At 39.8% G+C, this 21,136-nt stretch overlaps 1 protein-coding gene across 8 annotated transcripts; it reads right to left on the reverse strand.

Annotated features, from left to right (window-relative positions):
* Positions 1-348: 348 nt before the first annotated feature.
* Positions 349-18,427, reverse strand: LOC311088033 (protein NLRC3-like; the record flags this gene model as incomplete). 8 transcript variants are annotated; one of them, XM_084121663.1, is made up of 9 exons in its annotated part: positions 17,917-18,405; positions 13,346-13,369; positions 8,309-8,407; positions 7,935-8,057; positions 5,824-7,704; positions 5,476-5,649; positions 5,223-5,396; positions 1,920-1,966; positions 349-1,838 (listed from the first exon to the last, which is right to left on the reverse strand). In XM_084121663.1, exons 1-9 carry the CDS (start codon positions 18,000-18,002, stop codon positions 1,315-1,317), a joined length of 3,132 nt encoding a protein of 1,043 aa, XP_083977789.1. In that variant the 5' UTR covers positions 18,003-18,405. The 8 variants fall into 8 exon arrangements, with proteins under 8 accessions (XP_083977789.1, XP_083977788.1, XP_083977790.1 ...); XM_084121662.1 differs by having other exon boundaries at positions 5,824-7,707; positions 17,917-18,404; XM_084121664.1 differs by lacking the exon at positions 13,346-13,369 and having other exon boundaries at positions 5,824-7,707; positions 8,309-8,422.
* Between the last annotated feature and the right edge of the window lie 2,709 nt (positions 18,428-21,136).

Raw genomic sequence — 21,136 nt, forward strand, 5'->3', positions numbered from 1 at the left:
TAACTCCACCCACATGAAAAGCAAACTCTCTCGAGTGACACAGAGCATTATTACATTTTCAGGTGACTCTCAGATCTGTTGCATGTATTAAAGCTAGGGTAGGTAATGTTTTTCATGCATCAAACCTTTTTTTGTTTTGTTATACTGCTTGAAAGTCTCTTCACATCCTGATAGCAATCAATAATTAAAGTGTTCTAAATTTAAAGTCTCAGTCACACCATAATATGTTTGTCTAATCATTACATTCGGTCCTGCCTGCCTGTCAACATGTGCATTTGCACAATTCAGATTCTGTTATAGAAGTACCTGAAGAATCTGAACATTACAGATGTAACATGACAGACAATGAATTGTTCACCATGTGCAAAGATTTATTGAAGAAAACCAGTAACCCAGTGTTACACAGAGCAGATGTTACATTAAAGAGACATTTTCACCTGATCAGTCCATTAAAAGTTACTTTCACTGCTGCAACATAAAGAAGTCAGGAGTATTCAGTCATAATAATTCATATTTGTAATGTATTTTGATTAAAATAAAAACACATTTTAGGTTCCCCAACAAAATATTTTGACAAATTCTAAACACAGGAAAAAAGAAGTAAGAAATATAAACAGATAAATATAAAGTATAAAGTCGAGGTTTCAACAAATCAAAACATATAATTTAAACATAGAAATTGCTCAGAATTTTATTAGAATTGTTTTAGCTAGCATCATTTACCAAAGTCAATATTGTTAAACACAGAGTGAGTCGAAGAAATTCAACAAACACTCTTTAAAGCATAATGTTAGTGCTGCAAGAGATTGTCATTACAGTTATGATAATAGCAATTTCTGACAATCCAACAGGATGAAACTGAGTCTGTGGATCCTCTGAAACAGTGACGACGTCTATAGTAGCTTTTATAAGATCACACCAAATGAAGAACCAGAGTGTTTCTGCAGACCATCATCTTTGACGTGCTGAAGTCTCCATGGATTCACACAATAACAGATGATACCTGATACCAGAACAGCTTGTTATATAAGACTGCAAGATCGGGGAAAGAGTTTCTTTCCCAATGGCAAACACACACACACACACACACACACACACAAGAAAAAAATAAAATAAAAAATTTGGTCAATGTACACTAGCATGTAGATAACCTCAAAGCTAATAGACTTTATTACTTTATAAACATTATTTTGATTTCATAAAGTTTTTGTGTATAAGTTGTTTTATTTAAGAAATTGGAAAATTAAAGTTTGTGACTGTTTGGAAAATAGACGGTTTGTTTTTGATGTCTCAATAGTTTCTTTCAGCGGGTTGTTAAATCTCACACAGAGACACTGAGGCATCATAAACCCTGAATCCAGCATATAGGGGTTCAGTGAATGTGGTGTTGAATGTGTGTATGTGTGTGAGTGTGTGTGTGTCAGAGACGCTGAAGAAGGACAGAGTGCCAGCTGACTCATCCACATACACTCCTACTCTATTAGAGGATGAAGGGGCTGGTATGTCAATGTTCTTATTTTTGTGCCAGAGAGTGAATCTGTTTTCACAGCAGTACAGACACCAGGATTTATCATTGAATGCAAACCAAGAGTCACTTCCTCCTTTTTTGCTGATTCCTTTATACGTCACTGCTATATAAGCCCAGCCGCTCCATTCAGCCTCCCAGTAACAGCGTCCAGTCAGACTCTCTCGACACAGAACCTGCTCACAGATCTCAAATCGCTCTGGATGATCAGGATACGGCTGCTCCTCCTGAACATGTGTCGCCTTTCTGTTCTCCTCAGACAGGATGAGATGAATGTTTGCTGTGTTTGGATCCAGTGTGAGATGACAGGCATCTGAACACAACAAGAGAGATCAGAACTACAGTACATGAAGGACAACTTTAGAGCTGTATGTGAAAGAGAGAAAAGACCTACATTTTCTCAGTCCTGGTGTGATTCTTAAATGTTCTCCATGATCCAAACTAGAAAGACACAAATATGAAGCACAAATGATAAATGTTTGATTATTAAAAGTGTGCCAGAAGCAGTGAGTATCAATGAATAATTCTCAAAATCCAAAATCAAGAGCCAAATACAGTATAATTAATTCTAGAGTGTTAAGGCCTGTTCACATTAAGGATGATAACTATAACAATAAAAATCTAGTTCTAAAAATAAAAGAATAGCATAGTTCACACCACAACTATAACGATAACAGTGCAGAGAAACAATATCTTTGGAATCAGGGCTCTAGACCGGTTCAAGGAATGAAAATAAAAACAGGAAACTAATGCAATTTTAACTGAATGGAAACACTTATTTGAAATACCATTATTATACCATTGTTTAAGATTTTTAGTTAAGAGTCAATCAAATATAAATTTAAATAGTACGGCCTATGCAAATGTGGCGTTGACGCATTCCAACGTGTGTGAAAGTCACAGTCTCAGTTGTCAAGTCATCCTATGTAAGTCGCAAGGCAATGTGCAGCTGGCATTAGCTGTTGGATCACATGAGTTATATCCAGCGTGGTGTGTTTTGATACCAGTGAAAATTGCAGGTTAGTGTAGAACCTCTCCTATTCTGGAATTCAATTTTTTTTTTTACTTTGTTGTCAAGATGAAGTGCTATGCAAAGACTGTATTGGCTATGATTAGACAGCAAATACCTGACTTAAGACTTCTCCACTCCTTAAATATATAAAACATTAGCCTTTACATACATTGTGTTTTGAATAAAGAAAATGCTGTACTTATTCTTAGAACCAGTTCTTTATTTACCCTTGCACTGAAAACAAGCAGAGACAGTCTCCAAAATACGTGCAAGACTTCATTCACGATTGAGGCAGATGGAGCTTCTGTGTGAGGTTTTGCCATTCGTTTGAGGATCCATTCGAGTTAAGCTCTTAGTATAAAGTTCAATTCAAGCTCTATTATAAAGTATAGGCACATTTTTTTTTTAAAAATACATTATTAACCAGTAGCTTTTCCAATCAAAACGTTTTCAGAACGATAATGTTAAAGACGGAACGCATGAAACGAAACGTTAAATTACTGATTCTGCTTGGAGTGAACCGATTTAATTTTATCCCCGTTTTTAAGCCCTGGTTGGAATCACTTTCAGAATGATTTTTTCCAACTGATGAACAATAAAAACACAGACAACCAATCAGAATCGATCATGCTTTAAAGAGCTCGAGCATTTAAAACGACAAAACTGCAGTGCGCTTATAATAAACAAAACATTATTGTGTATAGTAGTACAGTAACCTGGCTAAAAACAAACGATTACATTACTTTAAATGAGTCCACCCCGCAAGATTACTGTTATAAACATGAACCTCGTCTGAAAGGCAAAGGAGGAGGTGTTGTTGTAATTTATAGTAATATCTTCAGAATTACTGAGAAGTCTTGTTTTAAATATAATTCTTTTGAAGTGTTGTTGCTAAATATAGCAATATCTAGTGTAAATGATAAATCACATTTAACATTTGTGCTGGCTACTGTATACAGGCCACCAGGGCACAATACAGACTTTATCAAAGAATTTGCTGATTTTCTATCAGAGTTAGTACTGGCTGCAGATAAAGTACTAATTGTTGGTGATTTTAATATACATGTAGATAATGAAAAAGTCGCATTGGGATTGGCATTTACAGGCATTCTGAACTCTATTGGAGTGAGGCAACACGTGTCAGGACCCACTCATTACCGTAATCATATACTTTAGATCTAATATTGTCACATGGAATCAATGTTGATGCTGTTGATATATAAATAAAGGTGACTTGACTAAACCTTGGGATAAGATCTGTGACTCACCTTTTTGCCATAACGACAGTGTTGTATAAACAGACAGTTACAGCAGCCAGAGAAAAACAAATGTTATAAAGTCAAAAGTCAAGAGCCCAACTAAAGCCAACACTGATCTCCATAACGGTGACTGTAACATTATATTCTTTTCAATAATCATCAACATCTAAACCTCTGTTAATTCTCAGTAAGACGTATTGAGATTCTGTAGACGAATGACAGGAATAAAGTCAATCTGGTTAGTAATAAGTGGAGCTGGTAATGCTGTTTTAGTTGTTTAATCCTCCTCTGCTGAGATCTTGAGAGATCTGTTAGTGTATAATGATCTGTTGGGATTTAAAGGGTTTCTGTCGTCTTTGTTAAGTTAATCTTTTTTATTTTATTTATTCAGTTAAGTTTCAGTTTGTTAAATACAAATAAATGCACAGTCATCATTGTCCCGACACTCTTTTGTGTGTTTTTATATTAGCAACTTACAACTTTTAAGTTACAAATTTAAGCCAATCGTTTTCCACGTTTTCTAAGTACACTCAACTAATTACATTTTACAGTGTAAATATATTGTAAATATATTTACCAATATATGAAATTAAATTATATTTAGCGGCAAATCCTTATGTATTGTTCAATATATTGTAATATATAACACAATCTATTTATGTAATATATTATTTCATAAATTTTCAGTATATTTAAACCAAATAATATATTGATCATAAATACTGTATATGGAAATATATTTTTGTTCCGTAATGGTGAACGGGCCTTTATGGTGTGGGTTGCACCCTGTAAACACCTGATGCGAGACATGCATTGTTATTCTTTAAAAGTAGAACCCATAATAATCAGAGATAGTGTATCTACACTAAATGCAGTGCCACACAACGAGTCAGAGACAAGTAAACTGAAACCTGGTTCTATTTCTGACAGACTCCAGCACTTGCACTACTTCAACACAAAAGACAAATTGAATTCAAATATTTGCTTTAATGCATCCATTGTGGACAGCCTCAAGCTGTTATGGACTAGCACGATACATGTATCTAGTACTATGCTAAAGTCTTATTTTAGGCACAAATTTAGATGGTTAAAAAACATTTGATTTAAGATGTTTATTCATATATTTTTCTTTAGTAGTAGTCAGTAGGAAATATCAATTTACATTTCCAAACATTCTTTACACATATTGTCAAAATGTAGTGATTTTTGTCTGAACAAGGAGTCTAACTACAGACGGTGTGATCCAGACAGAGATCTGATCTCACCTTCATCGAGTCCGTCTGAGATTACATGAAGGGACAGATAAACTGAAACAGATTAAATCCATAAGATCTGGTGCTTTTTAAAGAGAAAGTGTTGTCTCCAAGCATTAGCAGATTATCAGTATTAGTGATCTTGAGTAAAAAAAAAAAAATGCCCCACATACTTGAGTATCTGCAGTTTGTAGTTTGGATCATTCAGTTTGTGGTTGAGAAGCTGGACTCCTGATTCTCCTGGGTGATTGTAGCTCAGATCCAGCTCTCTCAGGTGTGAGGGGTTTGAACTCAGAGCTGAAGACATATAACCACAGCCTTCCTCTGTCACCATACAGCCCGACAACCTACAGACACAAAGTCAGATCATCTACTGACACACATACACAGTCAGATCACATACAAACACATATCAGCATTATATACCGCAGTATCTCCAGCTGACACGTTGGACTCTTCAGTCCACCAGAGAGCAGCTTCACTCCTGAATCCTGCAGGTCATTGTTACTCAGATCCAGCTCTCTCAGGACACAGTTTGAGGATTTTAGAGCTGATGACACAATTTCACTATGCTGGGAAGTGAGATTACAGCCAGCTAAACTGGAACAAAGCAAAGCACCATTTTCAGTTAATAAATTATTATTGTCTATTTTCTCTGCAAATTTCAATGTCAATTTAAATCTTGCAAATGTCACAACTTATAATTTCCTTTAAGAGAGGATAATTTAACACTGCAGAAACAGTTCGTAACTTTAATAAAAGTAATTGACTCACAGTGCTTTTCTGCAGTTGATCACAGCTGGTATCAGTCTTCTTCTACCCTCATCTGATGTGTTGTATTTCTTGAGGTCCAGCTCATCCAGCACGTCATCTGACATCTGAAGCATGTAGGCGATTGTTGAGCAGTGAGCAGGAGAGAGTTTATTCTCCGAGTCTTTGTCTGATTTCACAAATTCCTGAATCTCTCTGGACAGAGTTTGATCTTTCAGTTCCAGAAGACAGAGGAACAGATTGATGGATCTTTCAGTGGAGAGTCCATGTCCATCTTTGATCTTCTCTTTAATGTACTGTGTGATTTCTCTGATGCTCTCTGAGCTGTTCTCTGTATGAGTCAGTAGATCCTGTAAGAGTCTCTGATTGGACTCCAGTGAGATGCCCAGCAGGAACCGCAAGAACAGATCCAGCTGACCATTCTTGGTCATAATGGCTTCATCAACTACTCTTTTATAGAGTTTATGCAGTGAATCAAAACATGCTTCTAAATTGCTGCTTATGTGGCAGTAAAACACATAGAAAGCAGCGAGAAACTCCTGTACACTCAGATGAATGAAGCTGTAGACTTTCCTCTGATGAATCACAGATTCCTCCTTAAAGATCTCAGTGCAAATCCCAGAATACACTGAGGCGTCAGTGACGTCTATCCCGCTCTCTCTCAGGTCCTCCTCATAGAACATCACATTGCCCTTCATCAGCTGTTTGAAAGCCACTTCAGCAAGTTTCACAATCACTTCTCTGTTGGACTGCAGGAGTTTCTCTGGATCTCTCTCTTCATACTTTTGATTCCTCATGTTGATCTGAATCAGCAGGAAGTGGATGTACATTTCAGTCAGAGTTTGAGGGATTTCTGCACTCAGATCTTCTTCCAGGAGCTTTTGAAACACAGTGGATGAGATCCAGCAGAAGACGGGTATGTGGCACATGATGTGGAGGCTTCTTGCTCTTCTGATGAGTGAGATGATTCTGCTGGCTTGATGCTCGTCACTGATTCTCTTCCTGAAATATTCCTCCTTCTGATGTTCATTGAATCCCTGAATCTCTGTCAGACGGTGGATGTATTTGGAGGGGATCTGATTGGCTGCTGCTGGTCTGGAGGTGATCCAGATGAGAGCCGACGGAAGCAGATCTCCTTTGACGAGGCTTGATATCAACACGCCCACTGATGAAGTCTCAGTCACATCAGAGACTTTCTGAGCGTCTGAAAACATCAGTGTGATTTTGCTTTCATCCAGACCATCAAAGATGAACACAACTTTACACTCCTCATAAATCTTTGAGTCCAGATCTTGAAGTTCAGGATGAAAGTCCAGCAGAAGTCTGTGAAGACTGTACTGATGATCTCGGATCAAGTTCAGCTCTCGAAATGGCAGCACAAACATGAAATCTACATCCTGATTGGCTTTTCCCTCGGCCCAGTCCAGAATGAACTTCTGCACAGAGACGGTTTTCCCGATTCCAGCGATGCCTTTAGTAAGAACAGTCTTGATTTGCTCTTTCTCCTCATGTCCTGGTTCAGGTGAGGCTTTAAAGATGTCATTGCAGTAGATTGGAGTGTCTTGTGAGTGTTGTGTTCTGGCTGTTTTCTCCATCTGTAAAACCTCATGTTCTTCATTCACTCCTTCTCTCTCTCCCTCTATGATGTAGAGCTGTGTGTAGATCCTGTTCAGGAAGGTTTTATTCTCTTGGAGTTTGCTTCCCTCAAATAATCTCTCGTACTTGTTCTTCATGCTGGTTTTGTGCTGGTCTTTGACTCTCTGCAGGTCTCCAGTCTCCAATGTGTGTGTCTGTAGGACTGCTTCAGTTTTGTCCTGTCTGATGTGGGTCTGATAGTGGGATGTAGAGGACGGCACAGATCTGATCAGCCCATGAATCTCCCTCCTGCTGAAAAGAAAAATTCAAAATAAAAGAGCACGGATACAGTGATTACAATGACTGTTGGAGACCATCAGAAATAAATTGGTTACTGGATATGATTTTGACACCCCCTTGTGCAGAGCATATGTTGCATATTTTAGAGTATATTTAGGTGTTATTTCATTGAGTTTCTTAAATAATTATTAATCTGACACTGCACTACAGTAAATCAGCAAGTACATGTTTATACTAACAAAGGCTCAAGGGTCATTCTTGCATCACTGAATGTATGGGGTTGCATCATGGATCTGTTACTCTTCACAGACACACCACTGGGTTCTGAAGACTCTGATCTCTGTCTATTCCTCCTACTGATACTGAGAAGAACAAAACAACATTTTACATATACTTTTTGTATAGCTATATTCAATATAAATGACATTAGTAATTAAGTAATACAAAATTCGAAGATTAGATGGGAAGATGTTTCCATTGATGTTCAGTAAACTGTGCCTCTCTGAGATGGTACCAGAGATGCCGCTCACTCACCAACTGCAGGCTTCTGGAATGTACTGTCAGTCACTTTGGATAAAAGTGTCTGCTAAATGCTAAAAGAGCTAGTTCTTACCTGAGGTCAGAGGTCACTGTAGCATCACTGAATGTATGGGGTTGCATCATGGATCTGTTACTCTTCACAGACACACCACTAGGTTCTGGAGATTCTGATCTCTGTCTCTTCCCACTTAATATACCAAGAAGATAGACAAAAACAGCATTTTACATACACTGTAAAACACTGTCTCGCAAATTAATGGTAAAATGTACAGTTAATTTTACAGTTGTTTACTGTAATCTACAGTATGTTACTGTAAAAATCCCAGGTACTAAATGAAAACTTGAGTTAACTCATTTCATTTGCAGAAATCGACTGCCTTAAATTGACCAACAGCCATACACTAATATTTATAATGTGCTAATAATGTGAGCATATTATTACTGTGAAATAATTTAATTTTAGTACACTAAAGATTTTCATTAGATCAGCAACTACAGTCACTGCTTACTGTTTTTTAACTTACAGTTTATTAAGTTAAAATACATTTCGTGGGTGTTACATTCATGTTAGTTTGGACTCGTTATGTTTTTTATTCAACTGCCTTCGTCACTCATCAGTTGTCATGAACACAAATTACATTTAGCTGTACACTCATCAGTCACCATCATTAACACCTGTATATATGTTCAGTTCTGTTTCAGTTCAATGTCCGGTATCGTCAATGTTAAGTGTGTGTTGCTCTCTGTTCGCCTGTCTGTTGGATCTCTAGTAAATAAACCTTTGTATTGGATTATACATCTTCCTCATCTGTCTGTCAGCAACCACCTGTGGCAGAATACCGGACCAAACAATTTGAAAGCGTTTGTATATTTTTCTTTCCTCCCCATTTTCGTGTTCAGTGTTTTTGTTCCATTTTCCACCTCTGCTTGCATCATGAACTTTCCTGCAGTTCAACTCATGTGCCTTGAGCAGGGAGAATGCTCTCCCGAGGAACATTTAGAAACATTTCTGGATCTCGCCCATCAGACCACCTTCCCGGACAACTGCCTGTCAGATTCCTGGATGTCGGACTCAACGCCGCCACACGTTATCCGGGGAGAGAGAGCTTCACAACATATGTGGAGTGGGTGCCTCACTCTCCATCCAGTGCCCAGTCAGAACCATCAAGACGGCGAGGATTGACGAACTGAGCCCACCGCAGGTAGCGCGACGGAGACCGCCGCAATGTATGAGCCCACGCCCACCAGAACGACTGAGGACCACATCGCCACGGAGCCCGAGAAGCGTACGCCTGACCAGGTGTGCGAGCCGGCCGAGCCATCCGAGCGAGTACTGGTGGACTTCGAGGGTTTGGATGTGAGCCCCGCCCACCCCACCCCACCCCCCGCTACTGAGAGTGCGTTTTTGGCAAGGACACTTTTTGATTTTGAGTTTGGAGAGGAGATTTGTCTAGCCCCTGTACTGTTGCCCAAACCTGTCAGTCCTGAACCTGTCAGTCCTCTACCTGTCACGCTAGCCCCGGCCAGCCTTCCTCTCCCACCACCTCTCCAAACTATCCTGAACACTTTATTTTTTTTTAGGTTTCTGCATAGGACTTCAGTCTATCCCCTAGTCTCCAGCCATCTGTGCCACCCAGTCATCTCTGTCACCCTTCAGTCCCTCAGCACCACCTCTGTCTCTCACTAGTGTGGTACCACCTCGGACCTGTCGGGATCCATCTTCTCCTGGGCACGAGGAGCCCGAGGCATCCACCTGCAGCTTCGGTGCGCTACGCTCTGCATCGACCTGTCGCCCTGGCTCCCGCACCTGCGCTCCTTCCACCCTCGACCTCTGCGTGGACCATCAGCCATTCGGACTCGCCGGACTCCCTCTGCACGTCGGCTCCACCGAGGTCAGACATCGCTTCACCTCCGCTGTGGACTCCTCCACCCCTTCTGCTGCTGCTTGCTCCACCCTACCTCAGGCTCCAATGTTAATACATTTTATTTGTAAAGCACTTTTCATAAAAGAATCTCAAAGTGCTACAGGGACCACATTGAACTAATTAAAATCAGAAACAGAAAAATAAAGATAAAAAACAAGTGATAAAATACATAAGGAAAAAACAGCTAAAAGAGGAGTTTTTTTTTTTTTTTTGTGCAGAATGAAATTAGCAAAGCCTAAGGACAACTTAAGAACGCCTGCCTAAACAAAACAGTTTTAAGCTCTTTTTTAAAAGTGTCCACAGACTGGGGTTTTCGCAGATGTTCAGGGAGGGAGTTCCAGATGCGAGGGGCAGCAGAGCAGAAGGCTCGGTCTCCCATGGTGCGGAGTCTTGAGCGTGGCTGATGGAGGTTTGTGCTTTGGGACCGGAGGTTACGGGTGGATGTGTGAGGGGTAATGAGGTCTTTGAGGTATTGTGGGGCGTTGTTATAGATGCAAAGGTGGGTGATGAGGGCAATCTTGTATTGAATTCTTGAGGTTATGGGGAGCCAGTGGAGGTTCTGAAGAATGGGAGTGATGTGTTCGTATTTGCGGGTTTTCATCAGAGTTCGGGCAGCACAGTTCTGAATGAATTGAAGTTTTTGAAGGTGTTTATTTGGTATACCGATAAGCAGGCTGTTACAGTAATCAAGCCTGGATGAAATTAAGGCGTGGACGAGTTTTTCTGCGTCAGGGAAAGTGAGGAAGGGGCGGAGTTTTGAAATGTTTTTGATATGAAAAAAGCAGGTTTTGTACAGATATTTGATGTGATTTGCAAAGGTCAGTTGTGGGTCCAGCTTCACACCGAGGTTGGTAACAGTAGTTGAGAGGGGGATGTCTTGACCGGAGAAAGAGATAGTGGTTATGGGTGATGACTGGACCTGATGAGGGGTGTCGATCTGAATGGAAATTATGACTCATCCATGCCCTAATCTCCTCCAGGCAGTTAGAGAGGGCTAGAGATGATGGTGAAGAGGGAACAGAAGATGATGAGGGAGCAGATGATGATGAAAGGACCGGGGTAGAGCATAGGTTTGAGTTGGTTCGCAGGTACAACTGAGTGTCATCAGCATAACAATGAAAAGAGATGCCAGCCACTCCACTTCCGCCCTCGGTCGCCCCAACTCGCCCTCAGACCTCCAGACCCCCACCTCGCTCTCGGGAGGTCATCGCTGCGGCTCTGTCGCAGCCACCAAGATCTCCACCATCTCTCCACCACCTCGGCTCATCGGCTGCGCGGTGGGCTCCATCCTCACCGTCGTCGTCTCCGGTCAGCCCCATGCGGCCCTCATCAGTATTCCTCCATGGCTCCTCCCTCCATCAAAACACCGCCGTTATGGTGATTGTTGTGTATTGATATCATAACCATCATATAGTCTATTGATTCACTGACCTCATCCAGTGTTTAATTCCTTATCAAAAGTGTTACATTACCACCACTGTGAAGCTTCAGCAAGAGTTAAAACACATCATACAAAAAAAAAAAAAAATTGCTATAGAGTCATTTAGACACACAAAGATATAAAAAATCACGCATGAATCTCAACAATGGTGGCAATAAAAAAAGACCATTCAGCTGCATAATTTATTCATGCTGAGGTGCATGCTGGGAGTTTTGCACTATGCTGGCATCCAGCGTGCATTACAACATGAAACTTTTGATTGTCACGATTGTTGAGATTCATATGCTGATTGTTGATATCTGTGTGTGTCTAAGTCATGCAGGAGTTCAAAATGTTTTATGCCCTATATGATTGTAATATCCTTCAAAACAACTCATTACTGAAGCATTGCTGGATCTCATGCTGTAGATTCACAGAGATACTATAATCAATAAATATAAAATTAAAGCAGAACTCGGCAACTCTAGCGAACTCTAGTCACTTCTTCGCTGATTTTCCCTTTTGTTGTCGCATGTTTTCCCCACGAGCGCTACAGCTGTGGGGCGTATATTTCACAACACGGTCGTAAAAAACTCACTTGTGGTGGCCTCCTCCCCCTCTCTACCGCTGCTCATGTGCGTTTGTTATGATCGGAGCAAGCCAACTGTATCGTGTGGAGCTATGTCTACCGAGGTGGGTAATCTGGTAATACATCATACATGCGTGTGTGTTTATGTCGAATTGCCGTAAAGCAATTCGTGTTTCACGCTCTTTATATCTTGCCGGGACGGTAGTCCCCAAGTTGCAAGGTTGGTTTTCCGCCTGGGAACGCTGGGGGGAGCGGGGAAAGTCACCAATATCACCAGAACAGGTTGTTTAACCATCCAAATGATTTCTAGACAGTTTTATTAAGTTAAAAAAGTTACCAAGTTCTGCTTTAAAATACCCATTAAATTAAAGATTAGACACAGGAAGAGATCAGTGAATCAGAAAAGTCCAAGATGATTACAGCATCGTCACAACAGCCAAAAACACGTGATCAACTTCATCTAGGCCTTTTCTTGCCATAACAAATGTGTTTTATAAACTCATTGTCACAGCAGCAGGAGAAAAACTAATGTTAAAAAGTCAAGTGTCAAGAGCCCAACTAAAGCGAACACTGATCTCCATTATAGTCATAGTTTTATTGTTATCGTTATCAGCATAACATATGTGGATTGCAAAGACAGTTAATGCAGTCAGAGAAACAAAAAACTGATGTTAAAAAGTCAAGGGTCAAGAGCTAAACTAAAGCAAACACTGATCTCCATAATGGTGATGTCAAACCAAACATTTTCAATTAAACATCAACATCTAAACCTCTGTTATTAGTGTCTGCCTGTTATGATTCCTGTCTTGTGTTCCCCTTGTCTTGTGTGGACTTTTGTTATTTCCTGTTCTGTGCCATGTTTTGTAGTCCTTTGTAGTTTTTCTTGTTTATTAGTCTCTCCAGGTGTTTCTAATTAGCCCCGCCCCCTTGTTATCTTGTTTAGCTTGTTTGCCTGTGTATTTAAACCTCTGTGCTTCAGTTGTTGTTTGTCGGTCGTTGTAGCTGTTTGCTGTTAACTTTTCCTAGTCCCTGTCCTGAGTTCCCTGTTCTGTTGTTTGCCCTGGATTACCTGTTTGTTTCATTAAAGTAGTGCTTGCATGTGGATTCTCTCTCCGCTTCGTCCTTGCCTCATTGTTACACTGCAAAACTAGCTAGTTCTTACCTGGGGTCAGAGGACTCTGTCTCTGCCTCATGCTGATACTACCAAAAGATAAATAAAAAAAATAATAAAAAAAATTAAATTAAATTTTAGACCTATTTGTTGTTTGTCTTTTAACCCCTTACTAACCCTCCCCCCCCCCCCCCCCCTCCACACACACACACAAATAAAAAGGTTTCTGCTCATAAGTATAAAAGAAGTATAAATATATTCTTATATTTAAGAATATAATTTTTTTAAAGTATAAAAATATTATAAAATATATAATATTTTTATACATTTAAAAATTATATTCTCAATATTTTTATTTTTGTTTTTTATGTATAAAAACACAGTTACGGTGAAGCCACAAGTGTGCTCATGCTTCACCTCAAATCTGAGGATGATACTGTATGTCTAAAACTATGCAGTTTATGGAACATTTTCTAAGACCATGTAATGTGAGAAGGCTAATAAAATGCTAATGAAATTATTTATGGCCCCTATAACTCCCCTGCATACTAATGTCTGGCGCGGAGAATTGCCCATTCTCGATTAAATTGTTCTCTCTCCACGAATGTTAGCACCTCTGCTGGTATGAGACTTAATCTTCTTTTTTCTTCTATCATTATTCTTTCTTTGTATTCAGCCATTATGTGTGTCGAGTGTTTGTATTAACTTCCAATCGTGATCTAATATGGATTTTGGTCAAATAATGTTGTTGAAGTATGTTAAATTTAACATTTTTTACGCAGCTAATCGCTACACCTGCTAAGCATTTATAATGTAAACATCCGTTATTGATATTAAAATACCCCAAATAGCATGAAAACATACATAAAACATATAGGGCTCTATCTTGCACCCAGCGCAATTGACTTTGTACACCGACGCGTGTTTCATTCCTATTTTTCACCCGCGCACAGCAGACTTTTCCCTCCACAGACGCACGTCGGTAAACTAGCAAATGAACTTGCGCTCCCGGGGGCGGTTCAGTGAAAAGAGGAGGCGTGTTCTGGCGCAAACGTATTTTGCAGGTTTAGAAAACAATTAGAAAAACCTCGTCTAAAGTCAGTGCTAGGCTTGGGCGATATGCTCCATTTTCATATCGTCTTATCGTCAGCCTGTGAGATCGGCGATACACGATATTATCGTGAGGGGGGCGGGGCTTACTTATTTGATTATTAACTTGCTTATTTACTCATCAATTTGCTTGTTTTATTACTTCGTTTTAAATATGAGAATTTTTTTCTATTTTGCTAGCAAAGGTGGAGTGTTTATTAACAGGCTAAATCAGGTTATTTCCCGGTATAGTGAGGTAAAAAAAGATCCTAATCGTCAGCGGGAAATTTACGGACACACATTATCCTCTCATGCTGTTACAGATGCAGCATTTTGCCTGTAGGCTACTTCTGCACGAGATGAGAACACGTTTTAATTTCTTGGGTCAAAAAAAAGTGTTGGAGTCTGCGATATATGTCCTCCCACCAGTGCTCTCTCTGTCTGGATGCACTTCACTTATGCGCCCCGCACTTCAATAAGCCCAAATAACGCGGGTTTTAAATGCCGGGAGAAATCAGAGGCAAAAATCTAAAAGTCGATCGGTTATACTTAAACCTATGACTTGACTCTGATAAAGGAAAACGGGTATGCGTTTACATGACCACATGCATTGTCAGTTTATTCAGCATAATCGAGTTAATAACGTGCATGTAAACGCGCTCATTCCCTGAAAATGAAAGCAGAAACGAACTGAGCTTTCGCTGCATTAACGGCGCGTTCTCTCAGAGACGACGGTGGACATAACGGTACAGCAACTATCAATTTACTGCCTTAATATTTCTCTTGTGGACTTACATTATTGACAGTGAAAAAATTTGAAGAATATTTCTTGTTAAACAAGTTTGAAGTTGCTTGTGATTTTCACAGATGGCAGAGTTTCACAGATATGCTTCGTGAACTAAAGTCTTTTAGGCCTAGGCGGCCTATATAATTTTATTGATATTATTATAATTAATATTTTGTAATTGTATTGTTTTTAGTGTTATTAGTGTCATTAAATATTTTGTTAATGTGCTATGGAAACAAAATACTGACGAACAACGATGCCGTCTTCATCTTGGCTCTGTATAAGAATGATGCGTCTGTTAAAACAAGCACTCTTGACAATTTGTGAATGGATCACCTTGCAATTCAATTTCGTTGTGGGATGTAGTTTTTTTAGTCTGTTTTAAAAACATTTTCTTTGAGGAGTCCTCATATACGCGCGCGTCGGTGATGTCGCAAGTGTGGTTATGTGGTGATGTCGTTATGAATTTAGGCAAGGCAAATATAATTGTAGTTCCTAATTAATTTAATAACTATACTAGCTTCATAATAATAATAATAATAATAATAATAATTTAATACATTAATGGGAAAACAAGCCAATTATCGTATTGATATCGTCAAAGGCATCTGCCAGCAGCGATATCTCTGTCTATCGTCGATACACGATACTATCGTCTATCGGCACAACCCTAGTCAGTGCCGTGTTGCGCGTTAGTCATATGCTATTTTAAGGGCGCATGCTTGGCCATAACCAATGTAGCGTGTGCACAACACACATACACTTTGCTTCTCTCATCTACACAGAAGCAGCAGTTCTCATTTTTAGAAAACCATACATTATTACAAGGAAAAATATTAACACACGAGGGAAATCATTGTGGTGTCCATGAAGAAGTGAAAAAATAGGCATAAATCTATCTTACACATTTACCCAAAGTATTATACACCTGTTTAACCGAAGCTAATCTGGGTGTGTTTCTCCATCCCTAATGTCACTTCTCTGTGTTTTACGGCCCTGACGAGAACGTCGGTCTCCTTGGCTGTGAACCGCTCCTGGCAAATCCGCCGTTATAATAGCAATCCGCCATAGAACAAGCGCGCCTGCTCTTAAAGGGAATGTGAGATGTCGCTCTGATTGGTTTATTTCACGTTACGCCCAAACCACACCTATGAGTAATGAAGCTGCTTCAGACCAACACATTTTAGATTTGCGTCGAGCGCAAGAGTCATTTATCCCGCCGGTATAATAGCAACAGCGCCGAGACCCGCCCACAAAGTTACTTGCGTTTCGCGCTTGATACTTGCGTTTCAGATCGTTAAAATAGGGCCCATAGCCTACTATTGTAATCATGTGTTTATTCTCTTCATTGTTAATGAGTAGAAATGTTTCTTTGGCTCTGTTTTTCACTGAGCTGTGATGGAGGAAGTTTACACAGGACGTGGTTATGCAGAAGGCAGGAATTATGCATGTAAGATGATTGACAGCTCCAGATGGAATCAGCGTGCACTGAGTCATAAACCCATGCAAAACCCGGAAAAGAACAGACAGACATCGCTCTGTACCCTGTTTTAGGTCAGTTCGCAAAATTCAGTGGTAAATGAATAGAAATGGTATACTGTATGATGAAATATTTTGCAAACGTGAGAATAAATCCACATTTCTCCAAATATGCACACTTTTGGACTAAAAGCCCTAACGGAAGCTGTTCAGTGGAGCTGTGCGAACACAAATAAACCACAGCAGCCGTGACTATAATTATGTGCGTTATTATTCCATTCAAAATATAATAAGTTACCGATTTATTATTTTCCACTCCTAACATAAATTAAGAAATTACTGTCACTGCAACTGAGTTTTTTCATTGAGTTTTAATGTGCAATGTATGACTATGATCTGAGGCCGTCGGCGATGTGGTGATGGTAAAGCAGTTAATCTCTTAATCTCTTAAACAGTATAACTTTAATGCTATAATATGGGTACTTGAACTTGGACTCGGATTTGAGTACAACTTTTGCGGATTTTTACTCTGACTTGACCCAGACTTGAGTGTTTGGGACTCGAAAAATGTTCCCGAGTCCAGGGATTCGGTGAAATATGCTCCGGACAGTTGACAGAAGTGTCAGTGGCGAGATCGGGTCATAACTTCATTGTCACGAAAGTCAATCATTCGCATGTGTTTTTAAGTCTTGCCTGTTTATACAAACAATTTGATACTTGCAAGCTCATCTGCGTGCGTGCCGTAACTCTGTCTGACGCACCCACCGCTAGCCTAGCTTAGCACAAATACTGGAGGTAAACGGCTCCAGCTAGCATACTGCTCCCAATAAGTGACTAAATAACCCAACATTTTCCTATTTACATTTGTATAGTCACAGCGTGTACAAATAACAAGGTCCCATGAGACACAACCATCTTCTAACCGTATATACACTGGGAACTATATTCTCAGAAGGCGAAGCACTGCTACTTGGGCGGAGTGATTTGCTCCGTAGTGAAGCCCCGTGGTGAGGAGCAGAGAGTTCCTCAGAGCTGGAGTAAATCACTCCGCTGAAGTAGCAGTGCTTCTTAAATTCCAAGGCACTTTGGGAAGGGTTGGAAAGATCTTTCCATCAATGAGGATCGATGAAAGTGAAGGTTCAGGAAACCATGAGACACCAATCATTCAACAACCACACAGGCTTCAGGAATGCACTGTGAGTTACTCTGGATAAAAAATATCCATATATATGGGCTATAATGTGACAATATACATAAATGCAGAAATGAGCAGTGTCTTACCTGTGGTCAGATGTCACATCACTGAGGGCCGAGGGTCGATGCTTCACGGACTGATCACCGCTCGACACAGCCGATGGAGAACTCATTTCAGAGTCTGCGTCCTCAACAACAGTAGACAGATGTTCATGAGTAGCTTAGCATACGTATAATACATGTGCAGTTCATGTTGTATATTGATGCTGCATCTAAAACGGTTTAACCAGTCGTACACTGCAGTACATCAAATCATACTCGTATCATTTGTTGTAGTATAACTGCAGCACATTGCAGAAATACCTTCCCCATTATATTGTAATATAATTGAAATTTAAAGTTCCTATTCCTTAATGATTGAATGAACATCATATAATCAACTGTTTAGTGTTTTTAGTCAGAACATTGAACTAAATAAAAAAGAGCCTAGTGCACTCATCAACAACTAGTGCTTCGTTCAAAGCTACTCTACAGTAGCCTACATATGGTTCCTTGTAGTACTTCTAAGGTATTATACAACAAAAGTCCAGTGCAATACAAGTTAAACTCAATTTAGCATAAATGCTGTTAAAGGGATAGACACACACACACACACAAAAAAGTATATTTGTAACCAAGCAGGTCTTGCAGTGGAGTAAAGCGTGGGATGCAGTGGAGTAAAGCGGAGTAAAGCGTGGGATGCAGTGGTGTAAAGCGTGGGATGCAGTGGTGTAAAGCGTGGGTAAAGCGTGGGATGCAGTGGTGTAAAGCGTGGGGTAAAGCGTGGGATGCAGTGGTGTAAAGCGAGGGATGCAGTGGAGTAAAGCGTGGGATGCAGTGGAGTAAAGCGGAGTAAAGCGTGGGATGCAGTGGAGTAAAGCGGAGTAAAGCGAGGGATGCAGTGGAGTAAAGCGTGGGATGCAGTGGAGTAAAGCGTGGGATGCAGTGGTGTCTTGGACATTGTTCATTACACCAGTGTTAGTGCAGAACAGGGAATATGAGACTGGTGAATGTGACGACAGTGCTGAACTACATGGAATAATTCCAAGATTTGGGAATAATTAATGTCACTCCAGGCCCTGTTAATGGCCCAAAGCAAGCAGGAATTTACTGTGAATTATTTCATTAAAAGAAGCAGATTAACAGAGAATATAAAATAGAGTCTTAATAAGTTTTAAAAAAAAAACTTATTCCGTGTTGTTTTCCAACCGTTGTGCGCTCCACACTCCAGTCCAGTAGGTGGCGGGAAGATGCGCCATAAACACCAGAAGAAGACGAGAGGAAGAGGAGGAGTCGAGCAGTTGAGGCGGTTTCCGGGGACTTCCTGTGGAGACAGCGGAAGGACACGCGGGACGGAGATTTCGGCGTTGTGTTTGGAGTTTACGGCGGTTGACATAAACTGGTTTGTGACTGGATTGAGATGTTTTCTGGGGTAAATGAGGAAGATGAAATGGAGTCAGATGATTGGAATCTAGTAAGTAAGAAAGGGCAAGAAAAGAGAATGAGTGGGCGAAATGAAACGAGGTTGGAGTATAGCCAATCCAGTAAAAGAGGATTAGAAGAAAACAGCTCAGAGGAAGAGAGTAGGGTTGTCCGGAAAAAGATTGAAAGAGAGCAATATAAAGTAATTCTTAAATTTAGAAAGGAAGATGAACATGTTAACCTAAGTCCAGTAGCATTGTCTAGAGAACTGAAGAAAAAGTTAGGAGAAGTGGACACGGCTAAGATTTTGAGAGACGGAAGCCTGTTGGTGATATGTAAAACTGATGAGCAAAAAAACAAAGCTCTAAAAATTGAGAATGTATGTAAGAAAAAAGTGAATGAAAGAAAGATCTTGGGAGAAAAACGACTGAAACAGGGAGTAATAACAGGCATTCCAGTTGAGGAGGATCTAGAAAGACTAAAACAAAGTATTTCTGGGGGTGAAATAAGTAGAATAAAAAGGTTGCAAAAAACAATGAATGGGGAAAGAGTTGACAGTTTGTCCATTCTTTTGGAGTTTCAGGACTCTGTGCTTCCAGAAAAAGTCAAAATTGGATACATGAGTTTTGTAGTGAGGCCATATATTCCTCCCCCACTCCGCTGTTATAGATGTCAAAGATATGGACATATAGCAGCGGTGTGCAAAGGAAAACAAAGATGTCCTAAGTGTGGAGGTGAGCATAGATTTGAAAATTGTGAAGAGAATGCACAGGACAAGTGTTGTAATTGTGGTGAGCAACATCGGGTAACATACAATGGATGTAATGTAAGAAAGAGAGCTGTGGAAATTGAGCAAGTGAAAGTTGTAAATAACATAAGCTATGCAGAAGCAATAAAGAAGGTACAAGAGCAAAGGAGAAGTGATGATACTGACAAAGACATTTCAAGTCAAGAGATTGGGCAAACAGAGGAAAGTGGTACAACACTGACAGTGGATAGACTGATTTTGTTTGTGGCATATGTAATTAATTGCACGGACCAAGTTAGACACAAAACAGAGAAAATAAAAATAATTGTGAAGGGAGCTTAAAAGTTTTTGGGTATAAACAATATATCCTGGGAAAACATCAATAAAAGACTGGAAGGAGATGGGAAGTCAGGAGGTGCAGGTGATAAGACAACTTGAATATTGTGCAATGGAATGCAAGAAGTTTGTTAGCGAATGGTCAAGAGTTTAAAGGTTTTATAAAAGAGCTTAGAAAGAAACCAGAAATCGTATGCATACAGGAAACTTGGCTTAAGCCACTGTTGGATTTTAATATTAAAGGGTATGATTGTGTACGTAGAGATAGAGAGGAAGATATTGGGGGAGGGTGTATAATATTTGTAAAACAAGGAGTACAATATAATGTTATAGAAAAAGGAAAAATGTTGGAGTTTATAGTAATAGAAATTTTGGGGGAAAGAGGAAATGTTAAAATTCTAAATTTTTATAATCCTTGTAAAAGACTATCACTAGAGGTGTTGGGTGAGCTAATTGTACACTTAGAAGGAAAAGTTATATGTTGCGGAGATTTCAATGCTCATAGCACACTATGGGACAATTGCAATGATGGAAATGGAATAGTGATTGAAGAATTAATGGAGTTAAAGGAATTAGTATGTTTAAATGACGGTGGGGGAACAAGGGTTAATGTGAGAACAGGAATAGAATCAGCTATTGATCTTACACTTGTTTCAAGTTCACTAGCGGGTATATGCGTATGGGAGGTGATTAGAGAAACAACTATAGGGAGTGATCATTACCCTATAACAATTGAGGTAAATCTAAGTTTAGAAAAATGTG

Source organism: Abramis brama, assembly GCF_963993115.1.
Source record: "Abramis brama genome assembly, chromosome: 8".
NCBI classification, from domain to species: domain Eukaryota; kingdom Metazoa; phylum Chordata; class Actinopteri; order Cypriniformes; family Leuciscidae; genus Abramis; species Abramis brama.